The sequence below is a fragment of the Cavia porcellus genome, unplaced genomic scaffold (genome assembly GCF_034190915.1).
Source record: "Cavia porcellus strain 051 isolate PalLab524CR breed Dunkin Hartley unplaced genomic scaffold, mCavPor4.1 scaffold_19, whole genome shotgun sequence".
NCBI classification, from domain to species: Eukaryota; Metazoa; Chordata; class Mammalia; order Rodentia; family Caviidae; genus Cavia; species Cavia porcellus.
This window is the reverse complement of record NW_026947502.1, coordinates 22,765,450-22,784,601: the sequence shown is the minus strand read 5'-3', so window position 1 is coordinate 22,784,601 and position 19,152 is coordinate 22,765,450. Positions and strand designations below refer to the sequence as shown.

The 19,152-nt window shown below is 41.3% G+C and overlaps 1 protein-coding gene across 1 annotated transcript in view; it reads right to left on the bottom strand.

Moving 5' to 3' along the window:
- Nucleotides 1-11,157: 11,157 nt before the first annotated feature.
- Rars1 (arginyl-tRNA synthetase 1) overlaps nt 11,158-19,152 on the bottom strand; it is a 39,439-nt gene continuing 31,444 nt past the window's right edge. Inside the window, exons 13-15 of the mRNA XM_003473185.5 lie at nt 12,935-13,107; nt 12,275-12,522; nt 11,158-11,406 (exon numbers count right to left, since the gene is read on the bottom strand). Of these exons, the coding sequence (XP_003473233.1) occupies nt 11,297-11,406; nt 12,275-12,522; nt 12,935-13,107 (531 nt within the window). The 3' untranslated portion in view covers nt 11,158-11,296. The remainder of the gene's footprint in view (nt 11,407-12,274; nt 12,523-12,934; nt 13,108-19,152) is intronic.

Here is a 19,152-nt window from a genome sequence, read left to right as displayed (position 1 = left end):
AGCCCGCAGGAAAAGGGCATTTCTTGATCATTAATTCAGAAAGATGTATTTTCTTTCATTGGAAAGAGGCCCTTAGCCGGCCGGCTGCGGTGCGCCTGCCGCAGCTCCTGCAGCTGAGCGGCTCCCTTCTGCGCCTGGCGCCCCCTCTGGCTTCCGCCGTCGGCTTCCAGCTCTGGGGCGCTTTCCTGTCTCCGAGGACTCCGGGTCTTCGGGAACAGCAATGCTTTTTCCTCCTCGTCCTGCGCGTCTCGCCCCTGGCAGATGCATGCATCGTCACTCCTCCCCACGCGCGGGCAGTGCGTGGGTTTCCGCGGCGTGGTTCCGTTTCTCCCCGAAGCGTCCCGGACCCGACCGGCTCCATCCCGGCGGGAGGCGGTGTTTCTCCACCGGCTGCCGGGTGCTGAGGACCCGGGTCTCCGCGACTGACGTTTTTCTCTTTGACAGACACACGCGTGTCGGGGTTCACCGTGGCTTCCCTCGCAGCCGGCCCGAAGGGCTTGCATCAGGGACTCTGAGATCTCTGCAGGGAGGCCTGAGTCCGCGGGCGCGGTCCCCACACCCCGCGGGGTGCCCTCGGGCCGGGTCCTGTGCCTTCCCCGCAGGGGTGCTGGTCCGGCAGGGGGAAGCGCCCCGGGGGACGGTGGGGCTCATCACGGGCGCCTGCGGCCAGGTGCGACTCTGCAGCCGCCTCGTGTTCCTCGGGCCGTCCCGTCCTGTCGAGGGTCTGGCTTCCTCCAGAGCGAGGCCTGGTACCCCAGCTCCGCGGGACCCGAACCCCGGCCTCCGCCCGCCTCCTCCCTCCCCTGTGCTAACTCAGGCCTAAGAGAGCGCCTTCGCCCTGTCCTCACTGGCACCCACTGCTTTTCGCGTTCCTGATGATCTCTCTGATCAGTGAGACCGAATCTCGGTTACATAAGCATTTCTCTGATGGCTAAGAATATTAGACAATTTTCCATATACTTACGGGAATCTAGAATTCTTTAGAAGTTTCTATTCATTTGCCAATTACCTGAGTTGAGCTTTTGCTTTCCTGTGCTGGTTTTCTATTTGTTTGTTGTTTGATTAGTTTTTCAACAGGCAGGAACCACCATGCCTGGCTTCCATGTGCAGTTTTTAGAAAAAAACTGCTTTTCTGCAACGTGGAGAAGACTGTAAGGGCATTCTGGTAAAAGAACCAAAGTGAACTACTTGATTAAAAATGATTCCTTTGGCTGCTCAGAAGGGAAGATGCATTCATGGATCCACTCTTCGTGGTGTTTTGTTTCTTTACATGCCAGAAACTCTGTGGAAGAGAAGTGGATGTGTTCATGGTCTATTTTGGAGCGCAGAGTAAACAGAGCTTGGTGATGGATAGGAAAGTTGTGTGCGGGAGGTGGACTGTAGGCCATGGGGTCCAGGAACACAGCTTTGGGAGCTCGTAAACCCTGTGTCAGAAAGAACTAAAGAAGGCGAGTTTGAGCTAAGAGAGGTTAGCTTATTTGAAGGTGGAGAAAAGGGAGAAGAGAGAGGAGATAGCAACTTGATGAGTAGGGTGCACTGGAAAATGAAATACTTTTTTTTTTTAGCTGTCTTTTTGTATTTGGGTATAAAGAATAGCTAGCAAAGATTTTTCTTCCATGCTGTAAGCTGTCTCTTTAGTTTGATTGCTCCCTTTGCTGTGATGATTTTTAATTTAATTAATTTTTTTATTTTAAAGAGACAAAAACCAACCAAAACGAAACAGAACAGGAGGCCGGGGATTTAATTCAGTGGCACGAGCACCAGTCTGGCAAGCGTGAGGTCATGAGTTCAATCCCTGGTACCAGAACAATAAATACATAAATAAGTGGAAACAAACAGAACAAAGCCAATCAAAACAAACCAGTGTAAGTGACACAGGACTTCAAAACAATGTGAATGCCTCCTGCTGTTCTCAGAATAGCTGCAGATAGCTTCCAGCATAGTAAAAATTAAACAAAACAGAACAGAATAGAACCAATAAGAACAAAACAATGAATGTAGTAAAAGACTTCCAAATAAGATATTAGTAAATCCAAATGGCTACCATAATATATCTTGTTATCTATGAAATAACTGCCCATGCCATTGGATATAATACAATCAAATAGAACCAATAAAAACAAAACAATGAAAATGATACAGGACTTCACAAGACAACAGGGAATCAACAATGGCCCCCCCTCAGAAGGAGATCTCCATAGATGCTACATTGTGTATTGTTATCCTCTGAATAGATGATCAGACCACTAGCATTAGACCTGCAAAGTCAGTCGAACACTAAACACTATAAGCATTAAACTGTATTCCACCTCAATAGCCATCATCACAGCCTGTGGGCTGAGTGGTGTTGGCTTTTCTTGTTTCCCTGACCGCACACTGGAAGGGGCTGGCATCTGATTCTGCTTATGCATGGTGCTGATTCACAGTGGCTTATGCATGGTGCTGATTCACAAAGAGGGCTTGCTTCTTGCAAATTTTTGTTCTCTTCCCCCCAGAGTCTATGTGACTTTTCAATATGATTTTATGATATGATTTTTAATTTTATAGTTACATTTGATTCTTACTGTTGATTCTTACTGTTATTTCCTGTTCCCATGGCTTCAATGTTTCCAGTTTTCTTCTAGGAATTTGAAACTTTTGGGTGTTATACCTAGGTCTTTGATCATTTTTGAGGTGGTTTTTGTACAAAGTAACAGATAAGGATATAGCAGCAATCTTTATTTTTTGGTTTTAGACAGGAGTCTTGTTTTGTAGTTCACGCTGTCCTCCAACTTACTTTGTAACACAGGCTGGCCTTGAACCCACAGAAGTCCTCCTGCCTCAGCCTCCCAAGTGCTGGGATTACAGGTATGTGGCACCATGCTTGGGTCTAGCTGTAATTTTCTACACCTGATTATCCAGTTTTCTAGCATCATTTGTTAGAGTCTGTCTTTGGTTCAACATATACTTTTGGGTCCTTTGTGAAGAATCTAGTGGTTGTAGTTGCATGAGTTTGTGTTTGGTCTTCTGTTCCAGTGGTCTATGCCAGAATCATGCTGTTTTAGTTACCATGGCTTTGCAGTATATTTTCAGATCAGGAATTATGATGCCTCCTGCCCTGTTCTTTATTCTCAAGGTTGCTTTTGCTGTTCTAGATCTTGTGTGTGTGTGTGTGTGTATGAATTTCAGTATTTTTATTTTATTTTTTTTAGTTCTGCGAAGAATGACATAGGTATCTTTATGGACATTGTATTGTGATGAGAACATTTTCCATAATATGGGCATTTTAACAACAGTTTTGCTGATCCATGAACATGGAGCATCATTTTGTCTCTTACTGTCTTCTTCAGTGTTTTAAGTGTTCTATGATTTTGTTCTAGAAGTCTTTCACTTCCTGGGATCCTTTCCCATGATGCAGAGGACTGAGTGAGTGGTCCCTTCTTTTCCAGGCCTCTGAGTGCCTTGGAACAGTGCAGGAAGTGGTTGGCCAGGCACAAATTTTTTTTATGGATTCCCAAATTTTTTTTATGGATTGACTGACAGAGGTTATTTGTGAGTAGAACAGTTTTCTTAAAACTTTTTCCCAGCAGTTTCATTATTGGTGTATAGAAATGCTTTCTTTTGTATGTTGACTTTGCATCCTACTTTGAACTTGTTTATCGGATCAAAAAGTCTTCTGCTTGAGTTTCTAAGATCTTTTAGATGAAGTATATCATGTGTGAATATGGGTGTTTTGTTTTGTTTTTTGAGACAGTCTTGCTGTGGCCTGGAATGCAGGGAACCTCCTGAGTGCTGGGATCACAGGCATGCCCCACCATGCTGGGAAGAATAAGAGTTTTTACTTCTTCCTTTTCTTTTGGTATCCCTTTTGTTTTTTTCTCTTGCCTAATTGCTCTAAAACTTCAAGTACTATATTGAACGCAAGTGGTAAGACTGGACGCCGGTGTCTCATTCCTGAATTTAGAGGACACGCTTTTAATTTTTTCCCAGTCTGATCTTGATTGTGGGTTGGCCACATATAGCTTTAATTATATTGAGGTAACATTCTTCTACACTGTTTCTTCAGTGTTCTTATTTTTATTATTTTGGTACCAGTGATCCCTCTCTACTATTTTTTAACATGAAGAACTTTTGAAATTTTTGTGGCTTTCATTCTATTTATGTGATGTATTATACTTACTGCTCTGTGTATATTGAATTATCCTTGTATCCCTGGAATGAAATCAACTTGAACATAGTGTATGATTTTTAAAAACATGTTGTTGGATCATTTGTAAAAATTTTTTGAGGATTTTTTTTTTTTTTTTTTTTTGGACCAAGAATTGAACTCATGACCTTGCACTTGCCAGGCAGGTACTTGCACCACTGAGCTAGCTAAACCCCTGGCCCAAGGATTTATTATATTATCAAGGGCTTGGTCTCTAGCTTCATTATGAATCCTCATCTGATTTTGGTATCATGATGCTATTGGTTTTGTAGAGTGAATTTATAAACATTCCTTTATTTTCTTATAGAACAGCTTCAGAAATATTGACATTTGACCTTCTTTAAAGGTCTGATTAAATCTATTTGGTCCTGGGCTTTTCTTTTTTGGGGAGACTTTTTACTGCTTTGATTTCATTGCTTGTTACTGATCTATTTAGATTTTTAGTATCTTCTTGGTACATAATTTTGGTGTCTACAAACTTACGTATTTCTCCTAGACTGCCCAGTTTATTAGAATGTTTTCAAAATAGTTCCTAATAATCATTTTGGTTTCAGTAGTATCTATTGTCTTTTTGCCTCTGATTTTATTGAGCTCTCTGAGTTTTATCAATCTTATCTTTTTAAAGAATCAACACTTTCATTGATCCTTTTAAATTTTCTTATACTCTCCATTAATTTTAGAGGGTTTCGCTATGCAGTTCAGCCTGACCTTGAACTAAGAGTGATCCTCCTGCCTCACTTCCCAAGTGCTGGGATTGCTGGCATGTGCCATCATGCCTAGCACCTTTTTTTTGGTGCTGGGAATCGAACTCATGACCTTGTACTTGCCAGGCAGGTACTTATGCCACTGAGCTAAATCCCCAGACCCACTCTGACTTTCTAATATGGGCACTTATAGGTATAAACTTTCCTTTTGTGACTGCCTTTGCTGTGTCCTACAGATTCTGGTGTGTTGTGTTGCCATTGTAATTTGATTCTAAGACTTGAGTCATTCAAAAGTATATTCTTTAATCTCCATGCCCTTGTGCAGTTTCTGTGGTTTCTAATATTAATTTCGTTTCATTATGATATGATAGTGACAAAATAAATGAGTTTATTTCAAATTTTTTTTTTTTTTTTTTTTTTTTTTTTTTTTTTTTTTTTTTTTGTATTAGCACTTGCTTTGTGGGCTAACGCTGTGTTTTAAAGATGAGTTGTTGAAAATGTGTAACTCCAGGGTCTGGGGATTTAGCTCAGCGGCATAAGCGCCTGCCTTGCAAGCAGGCAGTCCTGAGTTCGATCCCCGGTACTGATAAAAAGGAAAAAGACAAAAAAAGAAAATGTGTAACGCCAGTGTTGCTGTATGGACAGCCTCTACATGCCTGCTAGCTCCATTTGGTCTGCAATGTAGTATAAATCTGATGTTTGTTTTGTCTGAATGACCGATGTATTTGTGAAAGTAGGATCCACTATACCTCTATTGGGATCTACCTGTCCTTTTATGTAGAATAATTTGTTTTGTGGAATTTGGTGCATATATGCTTACAATCCTTATGTCCTGGAGGACATGTCCCTGTACCAATATGTAGTGATCTTTGCCTCTTCTAATTTTTTTAAAATTTTATTTTGAAAATATACAACAGAACAAGTCAGAATAAAACCAACGAAGATCATACAGTGAAATTGGTACAGAACTTCACAGCAGGTTACTGGGGTAACAGTAATAGGTATCACAGTATATTTTGTTATCTTTATAATAGTTGTTCTTTCAATCACATATATCAAAATGAGATGAAATATAGAACACTATAGAACTTATCAACACAGAATATTGAATATAGCAGTACCATTAATCAGAAAAGAGCAAAACAGTAATAAAAATATTTGCCTTCAAAGCAATGGTAGAAGGAAGTCCCCCTTATTTGCTATAGTCAACCTCCCAGGAGACGCTCAGATTTCTGGTTCCCATTTGCTAATGGGTGGGGGGGGGAGAAGGAGGATATGGAAAGTGGGATATTTGATTCTAGGCTACGTAGCAGTAGGTTCACTATTGCTTAGCAGGGAGGCAGGATGGTCATTTGTTTTCACAGCGTCCTCAGTTCCAACATGGTGCAGATCTCAGGAGCTGCTGCTGGTTTTCCCCCTGGAAGGGCTGCAGTCTGCCCCACCACCACTGCTTACCAGGGAGGAGAGGTGCTTGCTTGGCTTCCCAGTGTCCTCAGTTCCAACATGGCGCAGATCTCAGGAGCTGCTGCTGGTTCTCCCCCTGGAAGGGCTGCAGTCTGCCATACTGCCTCCAATTACCAGGGAGAGAGGTATGCCTCTTCTAATTTTGACTTGAGGTCTGCATTGGCAGATAGGAGTATGGCAACATTTGTTTGTTTTTGGATTCTATTTGTATACAATATCATTTTCATGCCTAATTATGTATTTCTTTCCATATGAGATGTATTTTATTTTTGCAGGCAATATATAGTTGAATTTTGTCAACTTGCAAATCTGTGTCTCTCAATTGAAAAATTAAGCTATTTGTAATCAGGTTACTATTGGAAAAATGTAAATTCTTACCATTCAAAAATTTTTGTAATGTACAATTCTTTAATTCTCACTTGTTAGTCTATCCATCTGTCTGTAGGATTCCTTGAAGTACATTCTGAAGTAGTGGCATGATGGCCATTAATTCCTTTAGCTTCTCTTTCTCTTGGGAAGTCTTTATGTCACCTTAAATTCTGAAGGAGAGCTTCATTGGACATAATAACCTAAGTTGCAATTGGAGCTTGAATTACATTATTTCACATTTTCCTGGCCTTCAGAGTTTCTGTTGAAAATCTGCTGTCACTCTGATGGGTTTATCTTTGTAACTGATTTGTTTTTCTCTTGCAGCTTTCAATATCATTTCCTGCAGTTCTGTACTCTTGACTTTTTAACTATACAGCGCAGATTGATTCTTTGGTCATGTTTGTTTGGAGGTTTTTTTTTTTTTTTTTTTTTTTTGTGGTACTGGGGATTGTACTCATGACCTTGCACTTGCTAGGCAGGCACTTATGCCACTGAGCTAAATCCCCAGCCCTTGTTTGGAGTTCTAAATATCTCTTGTAACCTAGATGTCTGTATCTTTCTCAGGATTTGGGACATTTTCTGTTTCACTGGATAGATTTTCTGTCACTTTCACCTGTATTTTGAGTTCAATTCTAGACTCTTAAATCTGACTTTTAAAATTGTTTCCCAGAGGTCTTACTAGTTTTCATAATTTATTTTCCCTGTATAGATATAATTGATCAAATTTGCATTCAAGCCTTATTTATTTTGCTAAGATTTCTAGTTTTTTCCATCAGAATTTGTCAAATTGTTTCAAATCTTGCAATGCATTATGTGTACTTGTATGCTCTTTATTTTTGTAATCATTCTTTTGAAATATTTGAGATTTTGTCTGCTTTGATGTTATTAGAATCAATTAGTATAGAGGTACTGTATTAATTTGGAGGCATCATAGTGCCTTGTTTTTCATGTTTCCTGTACTCCCATACTGAGATCTTCTCGTGTTGGTTTGGATATCTCTTCTGCTTTTGTGTAAAGGGATTTTAGTTAACAACTTTCTCTTAAATGTTGCCCTGGGATGCCCAACTTGTGCTCACTGTATTTGAGTGCTTTCACAGAAGTTTCCTTGTTACAGTTCTCTGGCGGCCATGGGAGTGTGCACCATGGAACCTGAGGGTCCTCTTTCCCTGTGGGTCATACAGAAGGTCCTTCTATCGGCTCAGGCATGTGTGTGGTAGACTGTGGAATACCTGCATTACTTTCTCTCTGATTAGCCTCGTCAACATATATGTTCTACGCTGAGGGCCCTCACGGGCATGCTGTCTACTCCCTTTGTGTCATTTCTCTCCCAAAGGTGTTCTATGTCTACATCTTCAGGCCCTTTTTCCCCCAGCCATATGGCTTGGACATGGGTCATAACAAAAACAGGTACCAGTGAGCTGGACGTAATAGCGTTAAAAAAAAAAAAGTACCAGCTATGATACCCTAAATACTAACAACCACTACAGCAATGGTAGGGGTAAAAGCAGTACAAGCTGAAAGTTTTAAAAAGATGATAAAAACACAATTCAGAGAAGAAAATGAGGGAAGCAAAATCAAAATCAGAATATTCAAAAAAGTGCAAAAGAACAGAACACAAGAAAATAAAGACAAAAAAAGAAATCTGGGCCTGGTGACACAAAATTGCAGTCCTAGTCATGCAGGAAGCCAAGCCTGAGACACCAAGAGTGTCCTGCCTTGGAACAGAAAAGTTAAAAGTGAATTCTAGCTGCACATTCTTGGGTTCAAGTCCCAGCACCACCTACACATATATGCGCATACAGACACCCACACACACACACTCACAGCACAGGCAAATAGATAATGCAAATCAACAGAAGCTTAAAAAGGACGGAATATAATGGAAAACAAAAAGTAAAATAATCTGAGTATTAGGAAAAAGAGTAACAAAGAAAACATAGAAAAAAAAGTATACTGAAAATTAATCAGCAGATACAAATCAGTTGAACAAAAAAAAAAAAACCCAAAAAAGAAAACTTATCAATAATGGAAGAATTCTCTGCGGCCAGGTGAACAAACATGGATGTTCACTGCTTAAGCAACTGTACTTCCTTGTTTTCTTGAGCTATGAAGCCCTTAGTGACACAACGTTATAGGCCATGTCTTCCTCCTCATGTGGCCTTGTTGGTTGCCAGCTGGAGAGGTTTGGGGCCAGCACTGGTTGGACTGTGTCCCTACTCGCTGAGTGGGTAGATTACTGGACACAGGACATTTGGTCAGGGGATTACCTGGGCAGATAAAACTTTGGCGGCAGGCTGCAGCCAAGCACAGCTGGAGCCTCTGGTGCCCTCGGAGAAGCCCAGTGGGGTGGGCATGGGTGGCGTGATACTCAAATGCTTTGTGGGGGACTATGGCAACCCACTACCCAGACCTCAGTCTCTGCACGGCTCAGTCGGTGTACGTTCACACACCTGCTCCATCTCTAGATCCTCTTGCCAGCTGCAAAGGCCAGCAGTCCAAAAGGCATAAAGAACTCGGCTTTCTCATAGTTCCTGAGTCACTGTGTGTGATCATACAGAGCCACAAGGCAGCCTGGCTGCATCGGCGAGGACATACCTGTGGGTCCCGGGGAAAGGAATTGCAGGGGCTGGCTCCCCTCGGCAGCACGCTCAGGTGCCATTTTCCTGTGTCAAAATGGTTCCCAGCCACAGGTTCATGCTTACAGATTAGGAAATGTGAAGAGCTGTTTTCTTCAGAACCACTGTCTTTTTTTCCTCTACTTGTTCCCTCCTCCTGTTGCTGTGGCACCATCTGCCACTGCTGTGGTGGCTGAGAGTGCTCCTTCCAGCCTTATCAAGTGGATCCCTACCTGTGCACTCCCTCCTGCTCTCGCCCCGCTTGCAGCTGTCTCCCAGGTGTCCGGGTTCTAGGTCGGAGTGAGGATGTAAATGCTCAGCTCCGAACAACTTGTTTTGGCTCTGCTCTCTTAACGCGTAGTTGTATGCGACCTGTGCCTCAAACATGTCAAAAGAAATCTTCCAGGTCAGAAATTCTGCTTGATTGTTGGCTTCCTGCTAATTTTTCACTTGACTGAGTTCTTCCATGATTTGTATTTTCTACTACTCTGCACAATTTCATTGATACTTTCCCCCTAAGGTGGTGAGGTGGGGCTTGTACTTCTGGGAGTTCAGTGGTCACTGAAGTCAGCTAGGATGGTGGCTCACCCAACTACACTTGGATGGACCATGGTGTGCGCTCTGTAGACTGTGTACCCTCAGGACCAGCAGCGCGGGGTCAATGGAAGACAGTATTTTACCCATATGGAGCAGTTGCTACTCTGGAGCAGACTCCAGGAAGCTTCATTAACCAGGCTCCAAACCTGTCCCTCCCGTCATTAGGCCGGGTTACCGTCTTACACAGACAGTATCAACATCCCCAGATGTGCACTGCTGGAACTCTGCTCCCTCTTCCCTCTGCAGCAGCAGGTCGCCCTAGCCAGGGAACCAAGGTCATATGGCCAGTCTGCTTTATTCTGCCCTTTACGCTGTTCTCAGCTGTGTCCTATAGGTATATCTTCTCTCCCTTGCTGAGTCACCTTGAATTGTAGCCATTCACTTACTATCCTGGTTTTTTGGAGAAGAGGAGATAAGCACTAGGGATTCTTTTTCAGTCATCTTACCTCTGTGTGCATTCTCTGGTAGTCTACATATAAGATTGCGTCTTATCTGGAAATAGAAGTAAATTCACTTTAAAGTGTTTCCCTGTTTCTTGCTTAACTGCCCTGGCTAGAACATTCAGTACTGTGTTGAACAGACAGCAAGAGCTGACATCTTTATCTCATTCCTGACCTGCTGAGCTGCTCATGCCAGGTTTTTTCCCTTTATTCTGTTAATATGAATATGGTATATTTGCTAAAAAATCCAATCTCAAGACATGAGACAATATACCAAATCCAGGGGATGAATCTTGACTGCTCTAAGCAGATCATGGCAACTGAATCCTTAAGTATTTTAAGGTTTTCTGAGCTTCCTTTGTAACTATGACTATGATGAGAGCTAATGCAAGGCTTCAAAAACTTCTGGTCTGTTTTCTTATCCTCTGCCCCTGGGTCTGCGACCTTGCCAATGGCATCTTTTGCTACAGTAAGAGAGGTTGAAACAGAGTTAAGCACAGGCATGAATCTTGATTTTGTTCCAGAGCAGTTCAGGTTACTGCTGTGGAACCTTCCTTGCAAAACAGGATAAGTATCTATGAAGAACAGTAGAATGAGGAATAGGTACAACACTAAACCCAAAGGAAGTGTTGGGGCCCTGTAACAATGCTCTGGAAATGAGAGTGTTTATCTAATGAAAACTAAGGGACACCGGGGCCCAAACCTATCCTACTCCATGGGCTTCATCAAGTTGTTTGTGAAAGTGATTGATCTTTTAGAACCTGAGTTGTTAAAGAATCACATTTTGCATGGATAGAGAAATTATCTTTACTAGTTTTGTTTTATCTGCACATGTGCTTTTTTCTTTGTAAAAAGAGCAAACAGTGCTAATGGCCACGTCGGTAAAAACACAGGGTTCAAACCTAAGAAGGATGCTAAGGGTCACATCCTCTGGACAGGTTTTATTCCGAGGATCTCGAAGCCCTTGGCCATGACAGCAGCTACTGCCTCACAGAGCAGCATACGCCACATGTTGACCTTCAGAATTTCCCCTGAAAACAAAGAAAAGGACACTGAGTTTTCGGGGGTGAAGGGGGCGGGCGACCAACAGTAAAGGCTCTTCTGTCTTTGACTTAGAAGTGAACAACCCAACCTAAAATGATTTTAGCTAGAAAACAGAACATCTTCAACTATTTAGAGAGTTAATGCAAGAATTGTTTTTAACTAGTAAGAGACGAGGCCTCCAGTGATTAGAATACTGTACTTTTTTGTACAATTCAGAGTTCCTTTTGACAAGGTCTCGCTATATAGTTTAGGCCTCAAACCTGAAGTGACCCTCCTGAGTTCTTTTTGAAACTTCATGATCTAAAAAAACTATAAACCTAAACATGATACGAAAAATTCAGTTCCCAGACATGATGTTCACAAGCACAACAGCCTAAGGCAGGAAAAGGCAGCTCCTATTTATTACCAAGAATACTGAGACACTCCTGCCCCCCGGCCACATTATTTCTTTTAGAGGTACTGGGGACTAAATCTCCAGGGCCTTTGCATGAAGCTATGCTATATATGAGCCTAATTTAAAATCTCTAGACAGGGTCTCACTAAGTTGCTCAGGCTGTGCTTCAACCTGCAAACTTCTGGCCTCCTCCAGGCTTGGTTCTCTACTTTTGTTAAAAATGTCCTATGTCCAGTGGCCTTCCATTTGTTTTCCTTGGGATCCTAAGCTTGCCTCGTGCGGAGCCACAGGTAGAGAAAGAGAGTAGCGCTAGTTCAGATTCTGTTATGTTTGCTATGGATCCAATTTTTGCAACAAAGAGGGAGGGTTTCCATGCATAAATTGAACTGGAAAGGCATTTCCACCTAAATCCAATGCTTAATGACACCTCTTCCCCAACAAACACTGCTGATGAGACTCACCAGTCTGCCGGTCTTTCTCCACACAGTAGCAGTTATCATAGAACTCCGTGAAAGTAGTTGCCAGCTCATAAATGTAGTCACAGAGTGTATGGAGAAATAAGTCATCTAAAATCTTCTGCAAAATCTCAGGGAAACGCAGAATGCATCGGCCTAGTTTCCATTCCTTTTCATGGTCTAATATGATCTTGGTCTCGCGAGCAGCTTTCCGGAGCATCTCTTCATCAATATTGGCCAGACGCGCAATAGACCTGAAATATCAGACAAGCAGTACTGTTCCCCTCTGTTAGACACACTCATTCTTCACAGGACAACACACAGGTAGTCGATGTACATCAGAAATTACTGGCAAGTAAAATGAGATTCTCATAAAATGGACAAGTATCTTACTACAGAGCACACTGTTAGGCAAAACAGCCTGGTCTAAGGCACTTTACAATATTAAGAATGGATGTAATTCTTTTAAAGGCCTACCAGACAGCTTCCTGGTACTTAAATCAAGAATGTTTGGGCAACTATCTGTCAGAGCAAATGGCCAGGCTTAGGGATTCGAGCATAATCTGCAACCGTAAAAGAGAACTTATTTCCAAAGGTGTTTTACACAGCAAAACCAAAATCATTTTGGAGTAAGCAAGCACAGTATGCCTTCATCGGCTTGGTTACCTGATTCTCGTGAAAGCATACAGCAAGTAAGCAGCCGTGTTCCCTCTGTCATCTAACATTTTGTCGAAGGAGAAGATATAGTCATTCATCCGGTTATGGGAAAGGTCAGCGTATTTGATACAGCCATAGGCAACAGATGTCTGAGCAGCTTTCAGTTCCTCCGGCGTTAAGACCTTTGGGAAAAAGAAAACAATGCTTCAGTGGTTACTGGCCAATGCTTCTACCTGTTGATTTACTAGCAGAAGAGTGGGCTGCGGAGCACCGTCTGGTGCTGTTAAATAAACACTGAGGCAGAACAACATGGGCTAATGTACAAACAGTAATGAAAATACAATGATCAGCTGTGTACAATGAGGGGTTTCTCTTAGAAACCTGGTTTGTGAAGTGTCAATTTTCCAATGCACTCAGCAGATACAAACCCAAAGCACAAATTAGTTTATCTCCACTTTATAACATATAACGCTGAGATTCAAGGGAGAAAAGTATGGTAAAATAAAAACCAAATACAAAACTGGGCATGGTGGTGCAAATCTGTAGTCCAATACTCGGGATGCAGAGGAAGAGAATCACAAGTTCAAGGCCAGCCAGCCAGCACTATATGGTAAGTCCCTATCTCACAAAACAAAATAGCAAAAAACCTACGGAAACTGAAATTTAACATCAAATAATTAATGAAAATCAACAGTGTTTCACGAGCAGAAATAAACTGCATTTCTTTGCTAGTACTTGCTCATATGTTAAATATTCTCATTCTGGCTGTGACAGACTACCTTGTATTAGACCAACGAGGGTGACTTTTTGGAGATGGGTGCTCAAACTGCAACCTAAAACCTACTTAATTATTGTAAAGTGGCAGTATTGCAATTAACCCTGAATACTGAGGTTTCAGTTCAGAAAAACAACTCCTAGCCAGACATGGTGGTGTACGCTATAATCTCCGTAAGCAGGAGGCTGAGTTAGGAAGGGAGGGTTCTTACCAGCTTGCCAGACTGGAACTCTCACAAGGCAATCTCATACAAAAAAAACTTCAAAGACATCTACCCTTAAACCCTATATTCATCCTTGAACTGGCACAAGTCTTGGATTATTATTTAAAACTAGTAAAAACTCCCTGCTGGCGACATTTTGGTAAGGTGTTCTTAAATACAGGTGGTCACGGTGGTACACACCTTCCTAGCACTCCAGAAAGCTGAGGCTGGATTGCAAGTTTGACCCCAGACTGGCAGCTAAGGGACTTGGCATGACCTAGCATTCTGAATTAAGCAGGGCTGGAGAGCACGCAGTCCAGGGCTAAGACCCTGGGTTCAATCTCAGGACTGGGGTGGGATGTTTCTGTCCTGTTAAGTCCTCCTTTGTTGTGTAAGGACACTGTCCTGAGGAGTAGTCAAATTTTTAAGAACTTGTATCTACTAGGACCTTCACTATCTCACTGACCAATTCTGCACAGCTATTTTAACATCCTGTTGGATTTACATGCCTCATTTAGCTTTTGCGAACATCTTGATTTTGGTTATGCACATCTGCAAATGATTTGGCTTTTACTCCCTACTTATTTTGTGACAAGGTTCTGAGAGCCAAAGTAAACGCTGCAAATGAATAGGCTTGGGATGGTCATTTAACAGCTACGAGCCACTACCATCACCCATGAGCACATCATCTCTGAAGATTTCAGGCTGGCGCTGAAGACCATAGTCAGGGAGAGGGAATATCACCAGCAGAGCACCTGCCGTGCACAGGCAATTACTCTGCAACTTGGCGACCACTTTCACCGAATGAAAAGAAAAATCCTCTGCCAATCTACTGAACAAAGCAGAACATCTTGCCCCAAACCACAGCATTTTAAAATGATTTTTAAATTATTACTTTTTGCTCTAGAGTACAAAAATGGGGTACCTCCATTCTAAAGTATACAAATGTCCCCCTCTGTGCCTCAGCTGGTTAAACTGTACTCCATCCTTGTGTATGCTCTCTTCTTTAACTGAAAAGTAGATTCTTACACTGCAGCTACAGGTAGAAGGTCAACACGTGAAGGCTCTTAAGCGCTCATCTTTATTTTCCTCTTTTGAGCTTCTTGGGTTTTTGCTTAAAGACACATGGAAAAACCGAATGAAGCTGGGCAAAGCCTGCTTGAAAAAGTTATGGCATTTTAGTCAACAAAACCTTCAAGCCAATGGCTTTGCAATTTATAGCAGCTCCAGAGTTACCTGGAGACCTAAAAGACATTCCTTTTATAAATGAAAATTTAGGTTTGCTTAGCTAACAAAGGCTTAGGGTGACAAGCAGTTAACAAGAAGGCCAAGGCAGGAGCATTGAAAGTTTGAAAGTAGCCTAGGGAACACAGCAAAACTAGTTCAAACCAAAATTAAGACGGTGAAGATGCTGGGGCTGTAGCTTGGTGGCAGAGTGCTTGTTTAGCATGTGTGGCATCTTTGAGTTTAACTTCCAGTACTGCCTAAATAAGCTGATTAATAATCTAAAAGGCAAGAGTCCTTCGGACAGGCATTTTTAAGAAATCAACCTATATACTGGGCAAAATCCTGAGCTCAGGAAAAAAACTCCCTCTTGTCCAGCAGAAGAACTGCGTTGTTAGATGGGTGTCATAGGCACCTCTGTAATCCCAGTGCTTGGGAGTCGGAGCAGAGGTAGTGACTCTGAGGCTACCTGAACTACACAGTGAGACCCTGCCTCACAAACATCTCCTGTTTGTGCTGACTAATCAAGCAAACAAAATGAAAAGAATTTTGGTACTAATTTGAGGTCACATCAGGTATAGTCAGGCACATCTGTAATCTCAGCACTCAGGAGGCTGAGGCAAAAGGACCTCTGTAAGTCTGAGGTCAGCCTGGGCTACACAGTGAGTTCAAGGCCAGCCTGAACTACACAGCAAGACCATAAGTAAATATATACATACATAAAATTTAAGGCTACTTAGGAAGTTTGTTACTCCAGCCAATAATCCATCTAATAGTTAAATCGTGAGCTCACTGAGATTGGAAACGGTTTTTAAAAGGGGGACGAGGGAGACTGAGAAGGTACAAGACTTCGTTTTTGGTATTGGGGGTCAAACTCATTGTGTTTACCAGCTAGGTGAGGACAGACTTTCTGAAACTACACTATAGAAACTGCACTAATTCCCACCTACCAGGACAAATGACAATCTTCAAAGGTTAACTGTATGGAGAGATCACTTTGTCCAGTTTTTGTCTGGTATAATTTGGATTTGATTGGTCATATTTTTGGAAGCAGCTGAGTTTATAGTTTTCTCTTTTGTAACCAGCTCTAAGATGAATGTTCTAAAATCTTTCTCTGTGTATACAAGTTGTGTGTCTACATGGCAAAATTGGTAAGGAATTCTAGTCACAATAGCTTAACATGGGATGCCAGCCTTTTCCCGTGAGTTAGCACCATTCACGGAAGACAGGGGAAGAGAATTAAGAGCCAAGCTCTTCTCCCCATGTCTCAAGCCACCAGCTGATCCAGAGAAACAGGCTGCAATGACAGCTATTACAATTTAATGCCTTTAGTGTTTAGTGGTTCACTGACTTTGCAGACCTAAAGCCAGCAGTCTGATCGCCTATTCAGAGGCTGGCAATATGCAGTGTAGCATCTATGGGGATCTCCTTCTGAGGGTGGTGGCCACTGCTGATTCCCTATTGTCTTGTTGTGAGGTCCTGTATTGCATTCATTGTTTTGTTTTTATTGATTTTTTGCTTGGTTTTATACTCTTTTAAACAAAAATAATAAAATTTTAAAAAGCTTAACATGTTCCCAGCAACTTGAACCACTGATGGTATGGTACAAGTGCATCACCACTTTTCTCATTCTTTTCACTAATAAAATTCATAAAAAGTCACCCCATGAGGCAATCAGGCTTGTACCATAGATGATTCAAGCTGCCTGGCAGTGAGACACACAAACATGGTAGAGATAAACGAGCAGTTATATAAACTGAACCTATTAGGATTATAATAATTAACCTAAGTACCCTTTAGTTGATATGATTTAAGTAAATCTTCAAAATAGAAGCTCGTTTTACATTTGGTAAAATAAAAGATGTCTTCACAAATGTTAGTATGCAGTTCTGCCTGTCTTTGCTGGCCATGCAGAGTTGTATCTTTCTCAGGTGTTGGAAGGTCACAGTACAATGCTGTGTGTCTTATTTCTTGTGTATCGAGTACTGAGTTTTAACTTTTACTCTAGAGCATTCTTTTTTGAACCAATAATATAAGGACTATGCTTGCCTAGTATCTCAAAATAGGTGAACATAAATAGGATCATTTACGGAAATTGTTCATATAACTTAAAGAGTATCTCTGACTTACTTAGAAATAATTCATACAGTTAAAGGTTATTAAGTCAAAATATACACTGATTGTTAAATGTAAGTTCAACACCTCTCGAAAAGATTTTATGTATTTGAACCTATTAATAAACATACTATTCCACATTAAAGTTTTTTGTTATTAAATGAGAATATACGTTTGTAGAAATTGTAAATTTTTCTAATTGTTGTACATGACAAACATTTCAAGACTCCTTTCTACTTGGTCTTCACTAGAAATTCAGGTTACGGGGCTGGGGATTTAGCTCAATGGCATAAGCACCTGCCTTGCAAGCAGGTGGTCATGAGTTCGATCCCCAGTACCGATTAAAAAAAAAAGAAATTCAGGTTACTTAAGAGTTTAGTTTTACGTAAGTACAAGAAAAATATATCATGTAAAATAACTATAATAAAGAAAATATTTTTGAGAAAAAAAAGCTATTTTGTATAATTCGAAGTATTTTTTTTTCTTGTTAAAAGCATGAGAAACAATTACACATGCTATAGCTTTTTTTTCCCCCACAAAAGCAAAAAGGCTGGATAGCTTGATAACAGAAAGGGCAAAAAGGAAAGGTTTAAGTACATTACAAAGAATCCGAGAAAGCTAAACAAGGTTTACAAAGGATGAAACCTAAGAAAAACTATTGAAAGGTTTTCTAAAAATGGGACATTACTACAAAGATATAAAACCAGAATCTAACTAGAGCAATAGGCTTTCCTGAAATACTGATGTACACTTACACATTTGCAAAAAAAATTTTTTCACCCATATGCCGAGTTACAGTTTTTCCTTTTTCACAGTTATATTTTATTGGTAACTTTCTCGCTCATGCTTTTTTAGTTAGCTCCTCTAAGCTTATTTTCTCCCCAATTCTGGCTCAGCTATTGTGGCCTTGTAAGAAAAATGTTTCTCTTAGAGGTTTAAGACAATGTAAGACAAAACTGTCTTGTGTTTCAGGCAATTCCGTTCTAACAGTTGGACATTCCTCTGCTCAAAGTATTCATTTTGTTTGTTCCTCCACAAAAGGATGCACATTCATAACCTTGGAGATGCATTCTTCCATACCTATTATATTCAAGTTATCTTTCTCAGGTTTGATTACAGGTTATCTAAATGGGTTTCTCATAAGGATAATCACACTACAGGAAGGCCATTCTAACTCTTTCAACTGCTTGCAATTCTGGCTAAATGAGTGACTATTAACAAAATTACCCTTAGAGCCCTATACACCAGACAACTTGATGTCTGAACAAGATTCCAGGTCCCAGTAAGACTGCTTATCTTTTTCATTTGGTGGGATACCAAACAATAGTTCCTGTGAATAACCTGACAGACCCTGACCCCAGAAATCCTTCAAGTGTACCTACTGGGTAAACTCGCAGACCCTGTGCTCCTTCACGTTGAAACCATCAGTGGTTTTTCAACACTCTTAATTCAATGCAATGATGGATAGCAAATGGTACCATTACTGTAGGTTATTTATTGGATAACTAAGTAAGCTATTGCTAATACAACATGCTGAGACCCAACTACTGAAGAAAAGCTTCAGATATTGCTGATTCCTAACTCAAGGAGATTTCCCCCGCCATCAAAGGCTTGGACCCCAGAAAGTGGGCCTCTATAGAGTTTTACTTTATGGAAGGAACAGAGTCTCCCTAGAGCCCAGCCCGCTGCAGCACAACACTTGCCAGAATTCATACTGTCTCTAGGAGACAGATGCTCTCATCTAGCCCTGTTCCTGGAGGAAGTCTCCCACCAGATCTGACTCTCTCAGTCCCACCTTGCTTGCCAGCAGAAGCACTACTGTGTGCAGGGAACTCAGCAACAGGCTGTCATCAATAAGCACAGGAAAGGAGACAAAACAGGAAAGGAATTTTGCAGGTCCTGGGGATATCT